The 17,150-nt window shown below is 30.7% G+C and overlaps 2 protein-coding genes across 2 annotated transcripts; both read right to left on the bottom strand.

Annotated features, from left to right (window-relative positions):
- Positions 1-201: 201 nt before the first annotated feature.
- LOC130965600 (uncharacterized) lies at positions 202-2,221 on the bottom strand. Its single transcript, XM_057890369.1, has 5 exons — positions 2,104-2,221; positions 1,952-2,059; positions 1,754-1,859; positions 983-1,096; positions 202-874 (listed from the first exon to the last, which is right to left on the bottom strand). The coding sequence occupies exons 1-4, from the start codon at positions 2,219-2,221 to the stop codon at positions 1,018-1,020; spliced, it is 411 nt and encodes a 136-aa protein (XP_057746352.1). The 3' UTR covers positions 202-874; positions 983-1,017.
- A 1,567-nt stretch (positions 2,222-3,788) lies between these two features.
- LOC130970697 (probable amidase At4g34880) lies at positions 3,789-8,831 on the bottom strand. The gene is made up of 5 exons (XM_057896857.1): positions 8,279-8,831; positions 6,868-7,082; positions 5,865-6,110; positions 5,368-5,554; positions 3,789-4,796 (listed from the first exon to the last, which is right to left on the bottom strand). Exons 1-5 carry the CDS (start codon positions 8,810-8,812, stop codon positions 4,383-4,385), a joined length of 1,596 nt encoding a protein of 531 aa, XP_057752840.1. The 5' UTR covers positions 8,813-8,831; the 3' UTR covers positions 3,789-4,382.
- Positions 8,832-17,150: the final 8,319 nt, after the last annotated feature.

Here is a 17,150-nt window from a genome sequence, read left to right as displayed (position 1 = left end):
TATAATTTTTGTCAAAGTTTTCATAATTAAGGCCTTACGTAATCATAGTATCCTAATTTCTGTTTTGCAATAAAATGGAAATGGACAGTGTTTGAAATGCATCTTAATTGCATATAAGAGGACAAAATAAAATCAAATATCTGACGCAGATCAATTCAAGAAAGTTATAATTCATATTCATAATGTAAAAAATACATCCAAAGATGGCATTATAGAGCCAGAACAAGAATCACCAAGTATATCAGAGTTGTCAAAATATAGACCTCATAAGTTTCCAACACTAAAATCCCCAACACTAGGATTCTAATTAAGGAAGCAACAAAGTAAGTTACTTCACCAAATCAGATAAATAAAGACACCATTTGTTCCTAAACATAATAATCTAAGTCATTAATTCTTGGTTTTGGGTGGATTGAATTCAAGATTAGAGACACAAATATCATTATGCTTGCAAGCCTTGATATAGTTTCCTGTGTTGCACCTTGCATTGAATTAGGTGGATTAGTGCTTGCTAGTAGAGTGCTTGCAGATGGAGTGCTTGCAGGTGGGGTGCTGGCTGGTTGGGTGGTGGCAGCTGGTGTGCTTGTTGATAGTAATGCTCACTTTTTCCTATTATTTGGAGATAGTAATGCTCACTTTGAATTAACATTTTCTTTGAATCAGTTCATGTACACAGTGTATGGCTTCATCGACAGTAAGCATCTAATAGCCACTCATATGCAACTTTTTCAAGTTGAGTCCTATGACCATTAGATTACACATATTACACATATTACACACATACTATAGTTCCTGCAAAGATACAGTCTCCAAAGGCAGCAAATTATACGGTCACATCTTTATGAAAGCTCTTCCAAGAAACAGCTCCATCTGCCTGAATGACATAGTGGATATAAAAACACCAAAAACAAACGCTACATTAACAAAAATAACCACTACAGATAATAAACTTGTTAAATTCAAGAGAATAATGAAGGCTTACACAGAGAATGGAGAGCTACTACCCCTAGGAAATGCTCATGTATGTAGGTAATTGGCAGCCACCATTAGCTCCAAAGTTAATTCAGATTCAATAGGAAGCTCTGTCTCTTTCCCACTAACAACAGCAAGATTTTCACTATTCAAGTCAATAGAACTATTTTGCTAAAAATAACATCGCATGAATTAAGAGATTTCAGATCAGAGCTACAGAGCTTTCAATTACTTCCTAAAGGAAAGTATAGCTTACATTGCAACACATAAGAAAGACTAACATTGATGCTGGTTAGGGTAGAGAAGGGGGGCAGGGGGCCAAAACATCAATTAGAAAAAAGGGCCAACTCAATTAGCAATGCGATTTTTCAGTAGTATCTCAAATTTTCAAGCTGTCCAGTAGTTTTCTCTTGTCATTTGATAAAAGAAGGGCACACAATGAAAAGTGCAACCACATGATACATAAAACCATGTAAAACAATCTCTCTTTGATGGAGCACTGAATTCAGCAAAACCCCAGACTCTGACACATGAAGAATTCAGTTTGAAACCTAAGAAGTAAAAATGAAAATCAAACGGCCGCTTTATAGAATCAAATAGTTAAACATAATAAAAACCTCCTTGCTCGTCGCTCTAAAAATCCATAGCATTTACAAAATTTTCGAATATAGGTAGCTTCGGATACACTACCACAAAATTCACGAAAAACTCTCATACAACAGAATTCACATTAGATTTCATGAAGTCACGAATACATGCCTCTCAAAAAAGGAGTAAATACCTTGCGAATTGGAGATGCCAATAAAAATACTGGCAAATCTTCTCGAGAATGGTGGTGCAGATCTCAGGGAAGGTAACCTCGCCGTGCCGCCTCTCAGCGAAATTCCCTATCAATACGATCAGAAGAGTGAAATGAGCGGAACCCTAATTTTACAGTGCAAATGGAAGAATTATTAACCAGGATGGAAATAAGAGCAACCTGGAGAGGTAAGCATGTTGTGTATGGTCTGTGAAACCATAGCAGCTTCCTTATCAACAACAAATTCGAAACCCTCAGCGCTAATCAGCTTCACTGTTGTCTTCCATCCTCATCTTGCGATTTTTTATTCTCCCTCGCACCATTACACTCACCTTCCAAAGTGCAAACAGAGTGGTCCCTGAAGTTTGAGGGAGGATTCTTCAAAAGCAGTTTTAGAGTGAAACGATATCGTTTTAGGGCATTTACGCGCCACCACCAATGTTGCATCATTTTAGCTTTGCCAGCGTGTCACCTTCAAGTCCAGATCAGCTTTCCGGTGGCGCCAAATGGACAGAATGTGCCGGAAGGACGAGCTGAGTCCCAGAGTGCAACTTGGACGAATATGAGTAACTATTAAGTTCAGGAACTACTATGAGGCACGAGTGTAATTTCAATGACCACTTTGAGGCTTAGCTCTCAATACACACCATAAGCATGCGTGCAATTAAGAAGGAATCTTGAAAGCATTGCACAGTCCTCCGCAGCTTTTCCAGTTACTATATCATTCCATATCTATATTAACATCAAAAGTTGAAGGTTAAAAAAACACGTGTGATAATTTTAGTCCAAAAGTCTAAACTACTTTTCCACTTTGAACTATCTCATCTTTGAGATATCTATAAGAACTGAATTGAAGAGTTTACTTTTGCTACCTCTTCCTTCAAGAGTTTCATCTTATCAAGTGCATGAAAACCTTCTACAGTATTGGTATTGTAAAGAACCCCAGGTACAGAACACTTGTTCCTGTTACCAGAGCATGGTTCTGGTACCAATGAAGAATCACTTGATTCAGACGGCAAAGACTCAGCTAGCAGAGTTAATTGATTTGACACTTGAGAATGTGAGCAAGGTGCATAGAAACCTATAAATTCAAGTAATAGCAGCATCTTAAATGGATGAATGAACCCACTAAAAAGATCATAAAAAAATTAGTGTACATTTCAGCTCCAACAGGGTTATGCTAACGCATGTATCAGAATAAACAAGAAAAAAAAAATAAAGACCACAATTTTGATGTTGCCCTTTCGTTAAAGGGAGTAAATTTGTAAGGAAAAGAACGGTAGTTGATAGAGGATCAAGAAAAGGGGAAGAACCGATGATGGGTAATGGAGAATCATCAATGCCGAGCTTGTTGAGCTTCAAGGAAGAGAATCTGTGCCAGAAGCCTTCATCGACGGAACTCTGCATCGGAGCGAACTGAAGCAAAGCTCCTTCCTTTTTCGACATGGCTTTCTTCAATTGTGTTTTGACTTTTGCTTCTTTCAAAACGGAATGCGAAGGTGAAGAAGATCTGGGTTGTTGTTGGGTTCCCAATCTTCTTTGGGTTCTTCAGTCAACAACCTTTGTGTTCATCAATGGAACTTGTTCTTCACTTTTTTGTTTTTTTTTTCCGGTTTGGGTTCTTCACCTACCAAACGGGCCGAATTAGATCTTTCTCATATGGGCTTTTTTGTTTCTATGGACCTATTCAATAACAAACAAATAAAAAAATACATATATAACCAATTTAAATCGGTCTAATTTGTAGACTATTAATCTAACTAAACAACCATTAATGGTTGGAATTTCGTTTTGTTGTATAGTAAGTAGTAACCATTGTTCAACAAAAAATCTTTAAATAAAATTTCAATATGTGACGGATTATTTTTTAGCCTACCAAATTAAAAGATATCATAAAAAAATGTATTTAATAATCATAGGATTTTAGGTGTCTTAATCTACACGGACAAAAAAAAACATTAATTTACTAAAAAACTTATGTGATAAAATAAGCTGAAATAGGTATTGCCACCAATATTTTTTCATTAAAATATTGTGAATTTATGACATAAATCATGTGCTTACATCAGAAAACTTGAAACAATAAACTAATTAAACTTACACATTGACAGCACCAAGATGCTACTTATTTCATTGCTTTCATCTCATAAGGGGGATGACAAAGCCACATCACTCAGAACACTTTGTACTCATCACCTAATGTGTGAATACCATTATATTAAACAACAATTATAACTAATTCGCCAATTTATTCAATTCACACAAATTTATTATAGAGTAATAGCATAAATAAGTCCTAAAAGATTTTGCGTTTAATTTATAAAAAAAAATATATTAGGTAATAAGTCTCTTAAGAAAATTTTGTAATAAACTTATAAGTCTTTGAGAAAAAAAATAAATCTTTAAAATTTATAACACTGAACAAAGTTTTATTTCGAAAAAAAAAAACTGTTAGTTCAATGCTATAATTTTTCAGAAACGAACATGACATTTTTTTTTCTCAAGACTTATAAGTAGTCGCAAATTTTTCTTAAAAACTTAATTACCTTATATTTTTTTACCATAAAAATCTATAAGTGGATCCCAAATCTTTTAGGACATATTTATCTTATTAATATTTATTAAATCGAGGTGCTCGGCTGCTCCTGCCTTGTGGTACTTGCAGTATGATTACATCATCAGGAGGAGGCCTGCGTTTCTTGGTAGCTTGTTCAAAAGAATAAGCAATTTCAATCAGAGTTGGTTCTGAATACTTTAATCCTCCAAAGGAAACGCCCAATGGCATATTCTCATTGTTGTATCCACCAGGCACTGTTATTGCTGGGTAACCACCAACCGCTAAAAATGGAACCAATTTTTGTCCCACATATATTAATGCATCAAGCTTCTTCTCCTTCATCATCTTCTCAAACCCATTTTCGGAAAGTGTTTCTAGATTTGATATTGCTTCTTGAACTTCTTTGCTTATTCCATCGAACTTGTTTGCATCTAGAAACATGTCTTGTGGATATTCAATGATTTTCTCCTGTACCAAGATAATTAAGATAGTAATAAATTATCTATACGTGCACGGTTGAAAGTGTTAGTTAATCTTGATGATTTAGTTTGTGTGACGTTATATGTTTAGAGAAAAAGAAATCAACATTTTGATAAAAAAAAAGTGTTTTAATATCTATTGATAAATATATTTTATATTTTCATCTTTTAGATATTTTTTCTGGATTACAAAAAATATTTTATAAGACAAAATAAGATATTTTAATTGTTATTACTTCAAGTGTATGTAAATTAGTTTAAAGAAATGCTACATACACGTTTAAAAATAATCACTAAATAATAAATATTAAATACATATATTTTATTTTAATTTATATTTTATATTTTATATTAATAATTGATTTAATGACTGATTTTTTTATTTCAATGTAACATAATTATTAATTTTATATCCAACTGTAAAATATCTTTTACTTTTAAAATTTATTAAAAAGTCCATTTTTGGAAAAGTTCTCTAAACATACAAGTCATTATATATATCTGTAACAAAATAATAAATAAATAAATAAATAATGACATAAAATGATTCATATACTTACAAGGACGTAGTGTTTATAGTTGAAGATGATGAGATCTGTGAGGGATCGCATAGGTGAAGACACGAGGTTTGCCAGATAAGAATTCAAGTCTCTCTTGAGCTCGGCTAACAATGCTATCATTTCATTCTCATAAATTTCTTCAGTATTCTCAATTACTATGTCATCCACAAGTGTCGCACCTTGATCCCTGATTATATATTATTCAACAAGAAATTAATAATCTACTTAGATTATGCTAAAATAATTCCGTTGTCATCTAATTAATTTTCTTTTATATGAAAATATAGTACTTTTTTATATTAATTAGCTATACGTACAAATGATAATAATTTCTTAGTAAACATTTATATGTTGTCCTTAAATTAAAATTATCTAACGATTCTCAAATATTAATTTCACATTAAAATAATTGCATACAAATTTTTATCTAAATTCTTAGTTAAAATTAAAAATAATGTATAAATGTGGCATAATGTAAAGTGGTGATGCAGCAGAACCTCATTATTTGGAAGAGTTGTTGATATGTAGCATTCTCAACAGAATTTTCAGGAAAAATATTAAAAGAATCAGGGTATCTCAAGATTCCAAGTCTTTTTCCTTGTAGACCACGAGGATTCAGATATTGAGCATAGCCACCCTCTGGAATGTGTTTAGAGGCATTCACAGTTCCTTCATCTTTCTCATCTTTCCCTACAATTACGTCAAGAACATAAACTGCATCTTCTACCGTTCTAGCCATAGGCCTGTTCATCCAACAAAAAATTACTTAGAAGAGTTTATATTTTTTGTTGAAGTCATATGCATTATTTCTCTCTCTTGTCCTAAGTGAACAAGTATATCTAATCTAATTCCGTAAAATTAAATATTTTATTAATAAAAATAGATATGTGTAAAATTTAGCAAGTATATTATAGTAGAAATTCACGTATAATTGTTTTCATATGAAAATAATAAAATTATTTAACATTATGAATTTGATGTAAATCCCCACTGTGTTTATATATAAATATTTTTATTGTTATATTAATTTTCGAAATAAAATATAAATTAAATTTTTTATCTTAAATTAAAAAAAATATTTTATTATACTTAACATACAATATTAATTATTTTGTTAAATTTAATTTAATATCAAAACTAAAAATTAATTAATTAACTCAATACAAAAATCAATAGATAGTGATAATGAACTTTACGTAAGACAGACCAACTAATTAATTATAAAACTGAAGTCAAAATATAAAAAATTAATTTTTGGTTAATTAATATTAATTAGTTAATATTAGCCAACTTTGAAATTTAAGATAAATAAAATAATAAAAAAAAAGGCTTGATTCGAGACATTACTCATTAAATAATTAGTGATGTTGATTGCAAAAGAACGCGATATGATGATATAGTGATGCGTGCATGTGCTTTTTGATTGGCATGCATATTATTATAAAATAATTTTTTTTCGTATGACGTAATAAATTTAAAATTATATGATGCAATATGTACCCAACGGAATCTTGTCTTAGAGAAATAGGGATCACGCCGGATCTGCTAGTGAGGTTAACGGTGGGTTTGATTCCAACGATTGAGTTGTATGCTGCAGGACAAATTATTGAGCCATCGGTTTCAGTCCCTAATGACACCGTTGCAAAGTTTGCTGCCATTGATATTGCTGATCCACTGCTTGATCCGCACACTTCATTGCTCAGGTTATAAGGGTTCTGCATGCCATCCATGTATCCATATCATTAATCACAAATAAAAACATAATACCCGTAATTACATATTTATTTTACTTAAAATTACATAATTATTCTAGTAATAATTAATAAAATTAAATAAGATAACTTTAGACTGTTAGAATTAATTTTTTATTATTTTTTAAATATTATTGTAATAATATATTTAGGTTTATTTTATAAAAAAATGATATATTTATTTTGTTTAGTAATTTTTTAAAAAAAATAAAGTTCTTGTTCTTTATAACTGAGTAGAAGTTAAAAGTCGTGGTTGAATAGTAATAGATTGACTTTCCTGATTTAGCAGCATAACTAACTTGGTGACAGTTATATTTAGTTATGCTGCCAGTTAAGTTAGTTAGTATGTATTGGTTAACTTACTATTGGAGTTAGATATTAGTTATTGTTTGAGTTAGAACATAATTATAGAGAAAAAATGTCAAATTTATTAAAATTTTTTATTTTTAATCATCAGTTAATTATTAATATTTAAAAATATGAGATAAAATATGTTATTAAATTATTAAAATAAAAAAATTAAACTAAAAAAATTAAGTTAATAATTAATTAATAATCAAAACAATAAATGGATCCCGCTAGGGAGACAATGGACTATTTGTACAATGAACATCTCCTATACTGTTTAGAATAAACATCCGAGTACAAGGGATAATAAACATCTTTTCGAAAAATTAGTTTAATTTTTGGGTTCATGTACAAGGGATAATAAACATCTTTTCGAAAAATTAGTTTAATTTTTGGGTTCATCAAGGATTGAACTCTTGACCTTTCAGATCTAGCGCTTTAATACCATGTCATGATACCACTCATCCCAAAAGCTTCAACTGATGAAAAAATATAACACTAATAATTATATCTCTAATACTCCATAAACCTCCATTGTACACATTGTATAAATATTTCATTGGCTCCTGATACTTTCCCATAATGGATGTACGTGTTTTCTAAAGTTTGTTTCATCATTTAATGCGGAATTTCATTTCTGATTTTTCAGAAGCTCTCTCCCACTTGCCACCTTCCAAACCTGCACTTAGAAAGTTTTTTCCACTATATATTTTTTCCTTTTCTAAATAGGAAAACAAATTAAAATTATTAACCAATTTAGAATATTAATTAATTAAAATAAAAACGCAAACCGAAAACAGAATTTTAATTACCTTGCCTTGGCCACCATAGGAAGACCAACCACCAGGCATATTGTAAGACCTAAAACCATTCCACTGCTTCAAGGTGGCTTTGCCAAGAATGATGGCCCCAGCCTCCCTCAACTTCTTCACCACAAAAGCGTCCTCCGCCACCACCGACCCAACAAGCGCATACGAACCGGCCGTCGTACTCATCTTCTTCTTTTTGAAATCAATGTTGTCCTTTACCAACACCGGTATTCCACTCAACTTTGTCCCTCTTTTCCCCGCCAACCGCTCTTGGTCGGCTTTCTCAGCCTCAAATTCTGCGTCCGGATTTAGATCCGAGACGCCACGAAGGATAGGGTTTCTTTTAAAGATCTCATCTTTATACAACTTAACTAGATGCTTTGATGTGATTTCGTTTCGCGCAAAAGCGCTTTGAATTTCGTCGATGGTTGCTTCTTTTAGTTGAAACATTGCATGAACATGGCTTGTTGCAATGATCATGATGAGTAGTGTTTGAAGAAGCAGCAATGAGAAGAAGAAGAAGAAAGCCTTTGCCATATTAGCTTTATTAGCTACTAGTTCTTTTTAGTGAGTAGTAGTGTGTAGTTTGCACCATGCATAGGGTTGCTTTAAATAGAGTTCGATTTGCTTTCACTCCCTTTAATTTCAAATCATTATTTTTAATGTGAACAAATTTTTACTCCAAATTGCTTAAAATAATTTTTTTTTTAGCAACAGCAATTTTTATGATTGTTAGCCATCAACTAGCCATCAATGATGATTTGATGGTGTGAGATTTCATCCAATAGCTCACCTTTCTCTGTTGGTTACATGCTGGCCAAAATTCAATAGAATTGCTGACCTCCTAGACTTTCCCTTTTTTTTTTCAAAGTTAAAAAATGAGACTCGAATCTGCAATTTTTAGGTGAGTACGAAGAGATTATGCCATTTGAGTTATTATTTATTGGTTACTTAAAATAATTATTAATAGAAGATTAAGAAAATGTATAATCATAACTCCAAAGAAAGAAAAAAAGGACATGATTTGTGGAGTGTAATAAACAAAAAATAAGGTATATATAAGAAGTTAAAGCCTAAATAAAGGTGATAAAACCTTTATTTCTTTTTACTGGTATATTATCAAAGTTGTCTTAAAACGGATATTTTTTTTAAAAGGTTGTAACATGATAAATTATTAGATTAAAATTGAATTTTAATAAACACAAATAATGATAATTATATTTGCTAAACTAATTTTAACGTTTAAAATTATGACAATGAAAAATATAAATAGAGAACATTTTTTGATGAATTTAACATCAATAATTTAATTAAGGATAAATTAAACTTAAATATTTATATTCATGTATTAAATTATTATATTAAAATTTTTTAATTTTAATAAATATAAACTAATTTAAAAATTATATCTTTAAGTGTTTTTGAAAACATCTCTACTTTTAAAACCTATAAGATATAACACATGATCTTTCTAAAAAGCAAAAGAAAAATCTTTAAAATACTTTACCAAACTAGGTCTGAAGTTATTTAGTAGAAGTTGTTACTCTCTAATTACTAAATTAGTTATAAAATATCAACGAATTATTAAAATAATATTCACATCAACATAATTAAACATTTCATTAATAGCATAGTTTAGCTTCAACTATGTGAACCTCGTATTTTGTCCTAATATATCTAAGCATATAAAAGATATTTTGCATCAATTGATATTAAACTTAGATTACATTGAAAATAGGCAAAAGTGAAAAGAGAATAAAAATTATATATTACATTATTACAAAATAAAAAACATGTCATTCCATAATTACATTTTATGGTGCAAAAGTACTGTATATACAAGGGTTCAATTAAGGAAGAGTGAGTTAACCTAAAGAGCACCAAAAAACTCACAAGATTTGTCTTCTGGAAGGTAGCAAATCTATAAGTTCGTCCGTCTCGTCAAAAGTCGGCCAATAAATAAGACGGATTGGCTCATCCCACTAAAATAAAAAATTAAAGATGGTCTACAAATTTTATCCTACTCTATTTTTTGGCAAATTGGCGTTGGTCCGTCCTAAGTTTTTTAATTTGATTTTTTTTAATATTATTATTATCAAATGAATAAAATATTTAATAAAAAATACTTGATAAAACTCCAATATGAAATAAAATTATTTAAAAGTACAAAAACACACTTGATTTTTATATTTTGAGTAAACTATTATTTTAGTTGCCAAATTTTAAGGTCAAACGCTGTAAACTCTAAAACTCCTTTGGTGGTGATTCTCTCTGGCATGGCCTCCCTCCTCGGCACTCACTCTCTCTTGCAAATTCTCCGTCGACACTCCCTCCGCCGTCACTTCCTTCTGTCGCTGCAAACCTTTAACCTTCTGTCTTTCCTCTCTCGCAACCCCCCCATGTTGCTGCAAACCCTAACCATTGTTGTTCTAGTTATGCATTGGAGAAAGTTTTTTGTTCTAGCCAATTTTTTAAATTCATTTTGTGAGTTGTCACAAAATTAAAATAATCTATTATGGATATTTGTCACTTTGTTATGGATATTTATCATTATGCTTATCTTCAAAATCTCTAAAATTGTTTGGTGTTGTCATTATTTTGCTTGTCATAGTTACTAGTTTTGGGATATGATGTTTATAGCTTCTGTTCTTTCTGAGATATCAAAGTGGAGGAGAACATGTGTTGGTGACTTAAGCACATTATACAGAAATTTGAGCACATTATACTTTAGTTCTTTTTTTGCCATGTTACATAAGATGATGAGTTATTTAAATAATTCGTTGTTGATCGTTGTTGTAATTTAAAATCATATTCTATTGATTTTTAATAATCTATTTATTATTTAAATACTGTTCTATTAATACCCTGGTTTATCTTTTTTATCCTTTTTGAATCTTGGACATACAACATTTCAAATTGCTTGCTTTCCTTTGATCAGTTGTTGTACTAAATTTGGACCTTAATAACATAATTCAGAATTGTCATTATATGAAGAAAAACTTCGAACCTTTTTCACCATTATTCCTTATAGGGGTGAAGATAGATCGGATAATATTCGCAGATCCGCGGTATTTATCCACATCCGATTCACACACTAATAGGAACGGATTGCGGATATCGCATTTGTATTCGCGAATCCGATCTGCAGATCTGCACAATAAATAAATAAATAAATAATATATATCGCTAAGTTCATCAATTCAAAAACCCTAATCCTAAAAGTTTTCTTTTCACTTTCGGCGGCGTTGTGCCCCTCTCTCTCACACACTCCACTCCCTCTTCTCAGCCCTCTCATCTTTAGCTATCATTATCAGTGTTCATTTCTTCTCTGACCTCAACCACTTGCTGCCTCCTTCGTCACCGTCTCGCCACACTGACTAACATAATCCTTTGTCGCCTCCTAGTTCTTCGTTGTTGGGAAGCCCATCACCTCATTCTTCATCGTGTTGCTTCGCCGTGCCAACAGAAAGCTCTTGTCTTTCTCTATCCTCGTTGCAGACTGTCTCTAGTTTTCATCACATTGTTCTTTTCTATTCTAGTCGTACTAGGATCTTCAATCATCCACTTCCATTATCGTCAATGCTCCCTCCTCCCTCATTCTCAATCGGTCATTCCTTATGCAGGAGGGCTTGATGTTTCATTGTGTTCCTTTTATATGCTAACTTGTTGCTGAGTGTTGCCTCGAAATTTTTGTTTTTAATTTTTGGAATATATTATTGTGGTGGCTATAATTGATTTATTTTGGGATAAACATTATATTGTGATTAGTGTTGATTTAGGGTTCTAATTTTGTTTTTTTATTTTTATATTCTATTTTTTGTAATGTGGATCTGATTTTGGGTTTTCCTGCTTTTTGAATTTTTCGTTTTAATTTTCAAATTTTTTACTTTTTATTATTTTTAATTTTTTTGAATATTTTGTGTTTCTTGTTTTTTAATCGCACATATCCGATATTCGATTCAATCATATTCGCAAAGTCGCAAATCGGATCTGAGCTCAAAAAGTGCGGATATTAGATCTGATCCTACCCGATGAATTTAGTGTGGTTCGGATCGAGATTTCGGCCAAATTCGATCCGATCCGTGTGCAGCACTAGTTTCTTCAACCTTAGTGTCTTCCCTCTTTTCCTAAAGTTCACTCTCTCGTTTTATCCTTGATGTGATATATCTTGAATATTCTGCGAATTCCAATACTCTTCTTTGTCTTTTAATTACTAGTTCCCTCTTACCATCACTACAAGAAAAATACTAAATATCTTCGGATTTATCGTAGCACATTAGCGGCGGCGTTACCGTTGAATTTATCGATGAAAAGGAAATAAAATTCGTTAGGTCAAACCATTATCGGTGGATTTGTGTTTCCAACGGTAAATTCACCGATAATTATTAGAGGAAAAAATAAAAAGAATAGGGGCAAAAATTTGGGATAGAGTTACCTTCAGATTTATCCGCCGTAAACCCAATTAGTAAAACGCTGCATTTTAGTGCATTGGAAAACGTTACCGTCAGATTTATCTGACAATAAATTTGATCTAAATTCAAAATGCGTGCCCCCTCACTTTCGAGAACACCCTTTTCTCTTCCCAACTCTCCTCTCTTTTTCTCTCTCCCCTGCAACTACCTCCGGCTACCTTCCGCCAGCACCGCCCACCTCCATTCTCCTCCAAAGATTGGCTACAGTTTCCTGAATCGTGTTTTGTCACCTCAAATGGAGTTGCTCCCTATATCTCCGCTGCTGTTGGAAGAGCTGCTATCACCGCTCTCTCTATCATTGAAACTACGTCTCTCTTCTGTCGTCCAAGTAGGTTGTCTTCATCCATTTTTCTATTCCATCCTATTTTTATTTTTTTTTAATAAAGAAATTCTAACCCTTTTTGAACCACCATTCAGTTCGATTACCGCATCACCACTGCTACCACCGCACCGTCGCTTCCACCACTGCGTCGTCATCATTGCTACCATGTCGAGAAGGTATGCATTCTCTATTTTTTACATTGAACTTTGAGTATGTATTCTAAAATTGCTTATGAGTATAGTTGTTGTATGTATTTTAAAAGTTTTAGTTTATTAGTATAAATTATATTGACGATGAGTATACTTTTAAAGTATCGAGTATAATGACATCTAGATTAAGATTACATTATGGGGATTAGTAAATTGGAGTATGGAATTACTAGCTTACAATTGCTATGTTTGGTAGTTGAGTATGTTGTGCTATGTTTTTTTTATGCAGTGGAAGCTAAGAGAAAGAATGTGTGTAATTTGTAGTATTGGTGATTCTTTAATGTTTTTTTTTTTTTGTTTCTATGTATAATATATTCTTTTTCTAATTAATACTACCTTAACTTATGTCTTATTTATTATTCTTAAATGAAAATATAAAATTCTATTCGGTGACAAAGTGTAAGATTGCTGATGAATTTTTTTTTTAATTTAATTTGGTACTTAAAAAAAAGTGACATGTGTTGATGAGAATTTAACAATTTAAAAATTTATAAAGACACAAATATCCAATATATCCAAATTAGTGACAAATCTTATATATTTTCTCTGTTCATTTTCTTTGTTGCTAGCTCTCTCTTTTTTAATATATATTTGGATCAATAGTTAAATAGAACCAAGGGACATATATAGAATATAAGATATGTTTAACAATTTCATAAGTAACTTTTCATCAAAGATTAAGATCATGCACTTAAAATAAAGGGTCAAATATAATAAATAAATAAATGTTATTTTAAAAATTATTTTTGAATATATGTCGCTTATTTAATTTATGAATATATTAAAATAAATAAGCAAGATTCCATATACATTAAATAATTGTCAGCACCTCAATATTCGATGTTATATTATTTGAGATAAAGAGTTCACAAATCTAATTTGTTTTAAGAGGAAAAGTGAAGGAATTATGGTAGAAGGACTAATAACTTCTCTATTGATAGGTTTACATAGAATAATAATGCGTGTACACAATAATATATAAATATGATTAAGTTGATGTATGATCAGTTCTGACTGAGTTACGAAAAAATTTCTGCTGAAATTAGATAGTGAGGGTTTTATAAATGAGCAGTGAATAACTCTCATGAAGACAAGATTAAGCTAGTATGTAACTTGTTTTATTTTATTTTGTTTTTGTTTTTGACATATAATGCAACAATTCTGTTGTTTCAGTCATCAATTTTGATACGATGTGGTACAAGACCACATTTGAATCGTATAAGAATTGTATTTACGGATTGAGGGTCGTTCTTTGTCAGTAATTTTTGTATATTCACACTGTTATTAGTTTTGCTGATCTTAAAAATATCGTTAATTTGCGGGAACTGGTTCAGAATCTCACCCAAAACCTTTACAATCAGACTCAGCAATTGCAACAATCTGAGGATAAGTATAGCGAGATCTTTGCACGCGTGGCAGAGACAAATTTTCTCAAATTGGAGCTGGAATAGATTCAGCGGATATGGCGATAGATGGCAGTATACCAGAAACAGATGCGCGTTGGTGGTAGCGACGACGTTATCAGGGACACTGACATTATTGCATAAATTACCACATCAGCAGGACTAAGGGGATGATCGCGACGACTGTCAGGATCCATAGTGATTAGAGTCTTATTCTACTTTATTTGATTATATCTTATTTAATTTATTTGATTTTTTATTCTGTACGTATATTTTAGAGGCAATTTTTATGAAATTTACGATAGTTTAAAATTGTCGCTAAATTTTATTGTGCAACATATCTTGTCCCTAACTTATGAAAAAATGAGCCTCTTTTAAAATATATTGAAACTCAAAGTTGCTTAATAAATAAAATCCATTAACACAGCTTTTAATTTTTAGAAGAACCACGTTGATTTTAAGTTCATCGTCATTGCATTTGAGGATACATGTATCCATAAAATCAAAAATTTTTTTTTTACATATTAATTTTAATTTATCTATTTATCAGTTTGGTTATTTATTTTATTTATTATTGTTATTCCTAGGTAATCCACTTTTTTAATTGGTAAAAGTACTTTTAATTAATTTGGAGAGAAAAATATTTAAGTTATAATTTGCTAAGGTAACAATTTTATAACAAAAGTGTTAGAGATATGATATGATTAAGGTTTGGTTTAGTTTAAAAAATAATTTATAAAAATTGGGTTTTAAAATATAAATTTTTAAAATTTGTATTATATAAGAGTGTATATGGTCCAGTCTGGTTTAAAGGTTTGGTCTGAATCTGAACATTTTAGAGTTAATTTGATGTGATTTTATCAGGTTTAGCTAGAGTCGGATAAAGATCTTAAAAATAGATCTGATAATTATTTAGAGTCGAGTATGGATCAAAGTGAACTCGTCTTCACCCGGTCTATGTGCACCTTAAAGGGACTAAAAAAAATATATGATATTAATTATAAGCTTATTATTTTGTTTTTAATCACACTTACTGAATTAAAAAATAGATCAAAGAAGTATGAAATTAGAATTTATGAATAAATTTAAGTTCAAATATAGATATTAACTTCTCAGTAACAGATATGTTTTTTTATTCTTTATAAATAAGTATATCATAATTTTTTAACATAAAGTTTATCAAGATCCGAACAACATCGTTTTAGACCCAGTTTTAGTGTGACAGAAAAGTATTTCACCGGGTCTAGAATTAAATAAGGATCTCAAAAATAGATCCAGTCATTATTTAGAATTGAATCTGGATCAAAACAAATTCAACTTTACCCGACCCATATACACCCCAGTAACATAATGTTTGGATAGTTTGGTATATGAAATTAAAAATAAGTACAAACAACAAAAAATGTGTTTAGTGAAATAATTTTTGAAATTTAACTAAAAAGATCATAATAAACGTAATTATAAGAGTAAATTTAGATATTTATTAATATATGAATTAATCTCGATAAACACAAATTAATTTTAAAAGTTTTTGTTAGATACTTTTAAAATACCTCGTATTTTTAAAATTGTAAATATAAGTATTACTTTTTTTTATTTACTAAATATAAAATAAGAAGTTTGTATTTTTTTTATTGATAGCGTAAAGATTATCCAAAAAACCGATGTAATTGAACATTTACATAAAATATTTTATAGTATTAAAATTAAACTCTAAAAAAGAATATCAAAATAACCATTTGAAATTAATTTCTCATTTATATTCTCTGCTAATTTAACCAATAAACTATATTCTCCGCGATAATCAAATGAATAAACCTCAGCTTATTCGTGTTATTACAAACATTTGTTTTTATCTAAATTAATCTCATACCACATAGAATCTTACTTATTCAATCGGCGTGCCTGGGGACGAAAACCATTACAATTTATTTTTCTAATTAAACACACTACTATTAAATACTAGCTGCAATGCTTAACAACCTAACACGTGTCTATCTAGTATCTACAGATGTAGATAAAACTTAATTCTACACCATCGTAAATGCTTTGAAAAAGAGGTCTAGACAAATAAAGAAACTAATGATAGGGTCCTGTGTCCTACCACACTATTCATACTCCATTTAAGTGCATTAGGCATTTTCTGGTGGTTACTTTCATGATGAGAAGGAAAAGTAAAAATATATATATAAAAAATATATATTAATAAAATTGTGTTAATTTGTCTATTAGTTATTGTTCTGGTTGAGTTTGATCGGTGTATAGCTCGTCCGTCGATGAATGTCTTCAAGTTTTTTGTTGGGATGAGTTATACGTCGGTAAGGAGAGAATAAAGGGTGGGTACCTGCAAAAGACACTCCGACGCTCAAGTGAGTAAGTGTTTAAGATGTATAAGAATAATTCTATGAATATAGAATGTAAGACATGAAATAGAAATTATCATGTGTTGTGTGTAATAATTCTATGAAT

The sequence above is a fragment of the Arachis stenosperma genome, chromosome 3 (genome assembly GCF_014773155.1).
Source record: "Arachis stenosperma cultivar V10309 chromosome 3, arast.V10309.gnm1.PFL2, whole genome shotgun sequence".
In the NCBI taxonomy this organism is placed as follows: domain Eukaryota; kingdom Viridiplantae; phylum Streptophyta; class Magnoliopsida; order Fabales; family Fabaceae; genus Arachis; species Arachis stenosperma.
This window is presented reverse-complemented; position numbering and strand designations above follow the sequence as displayed.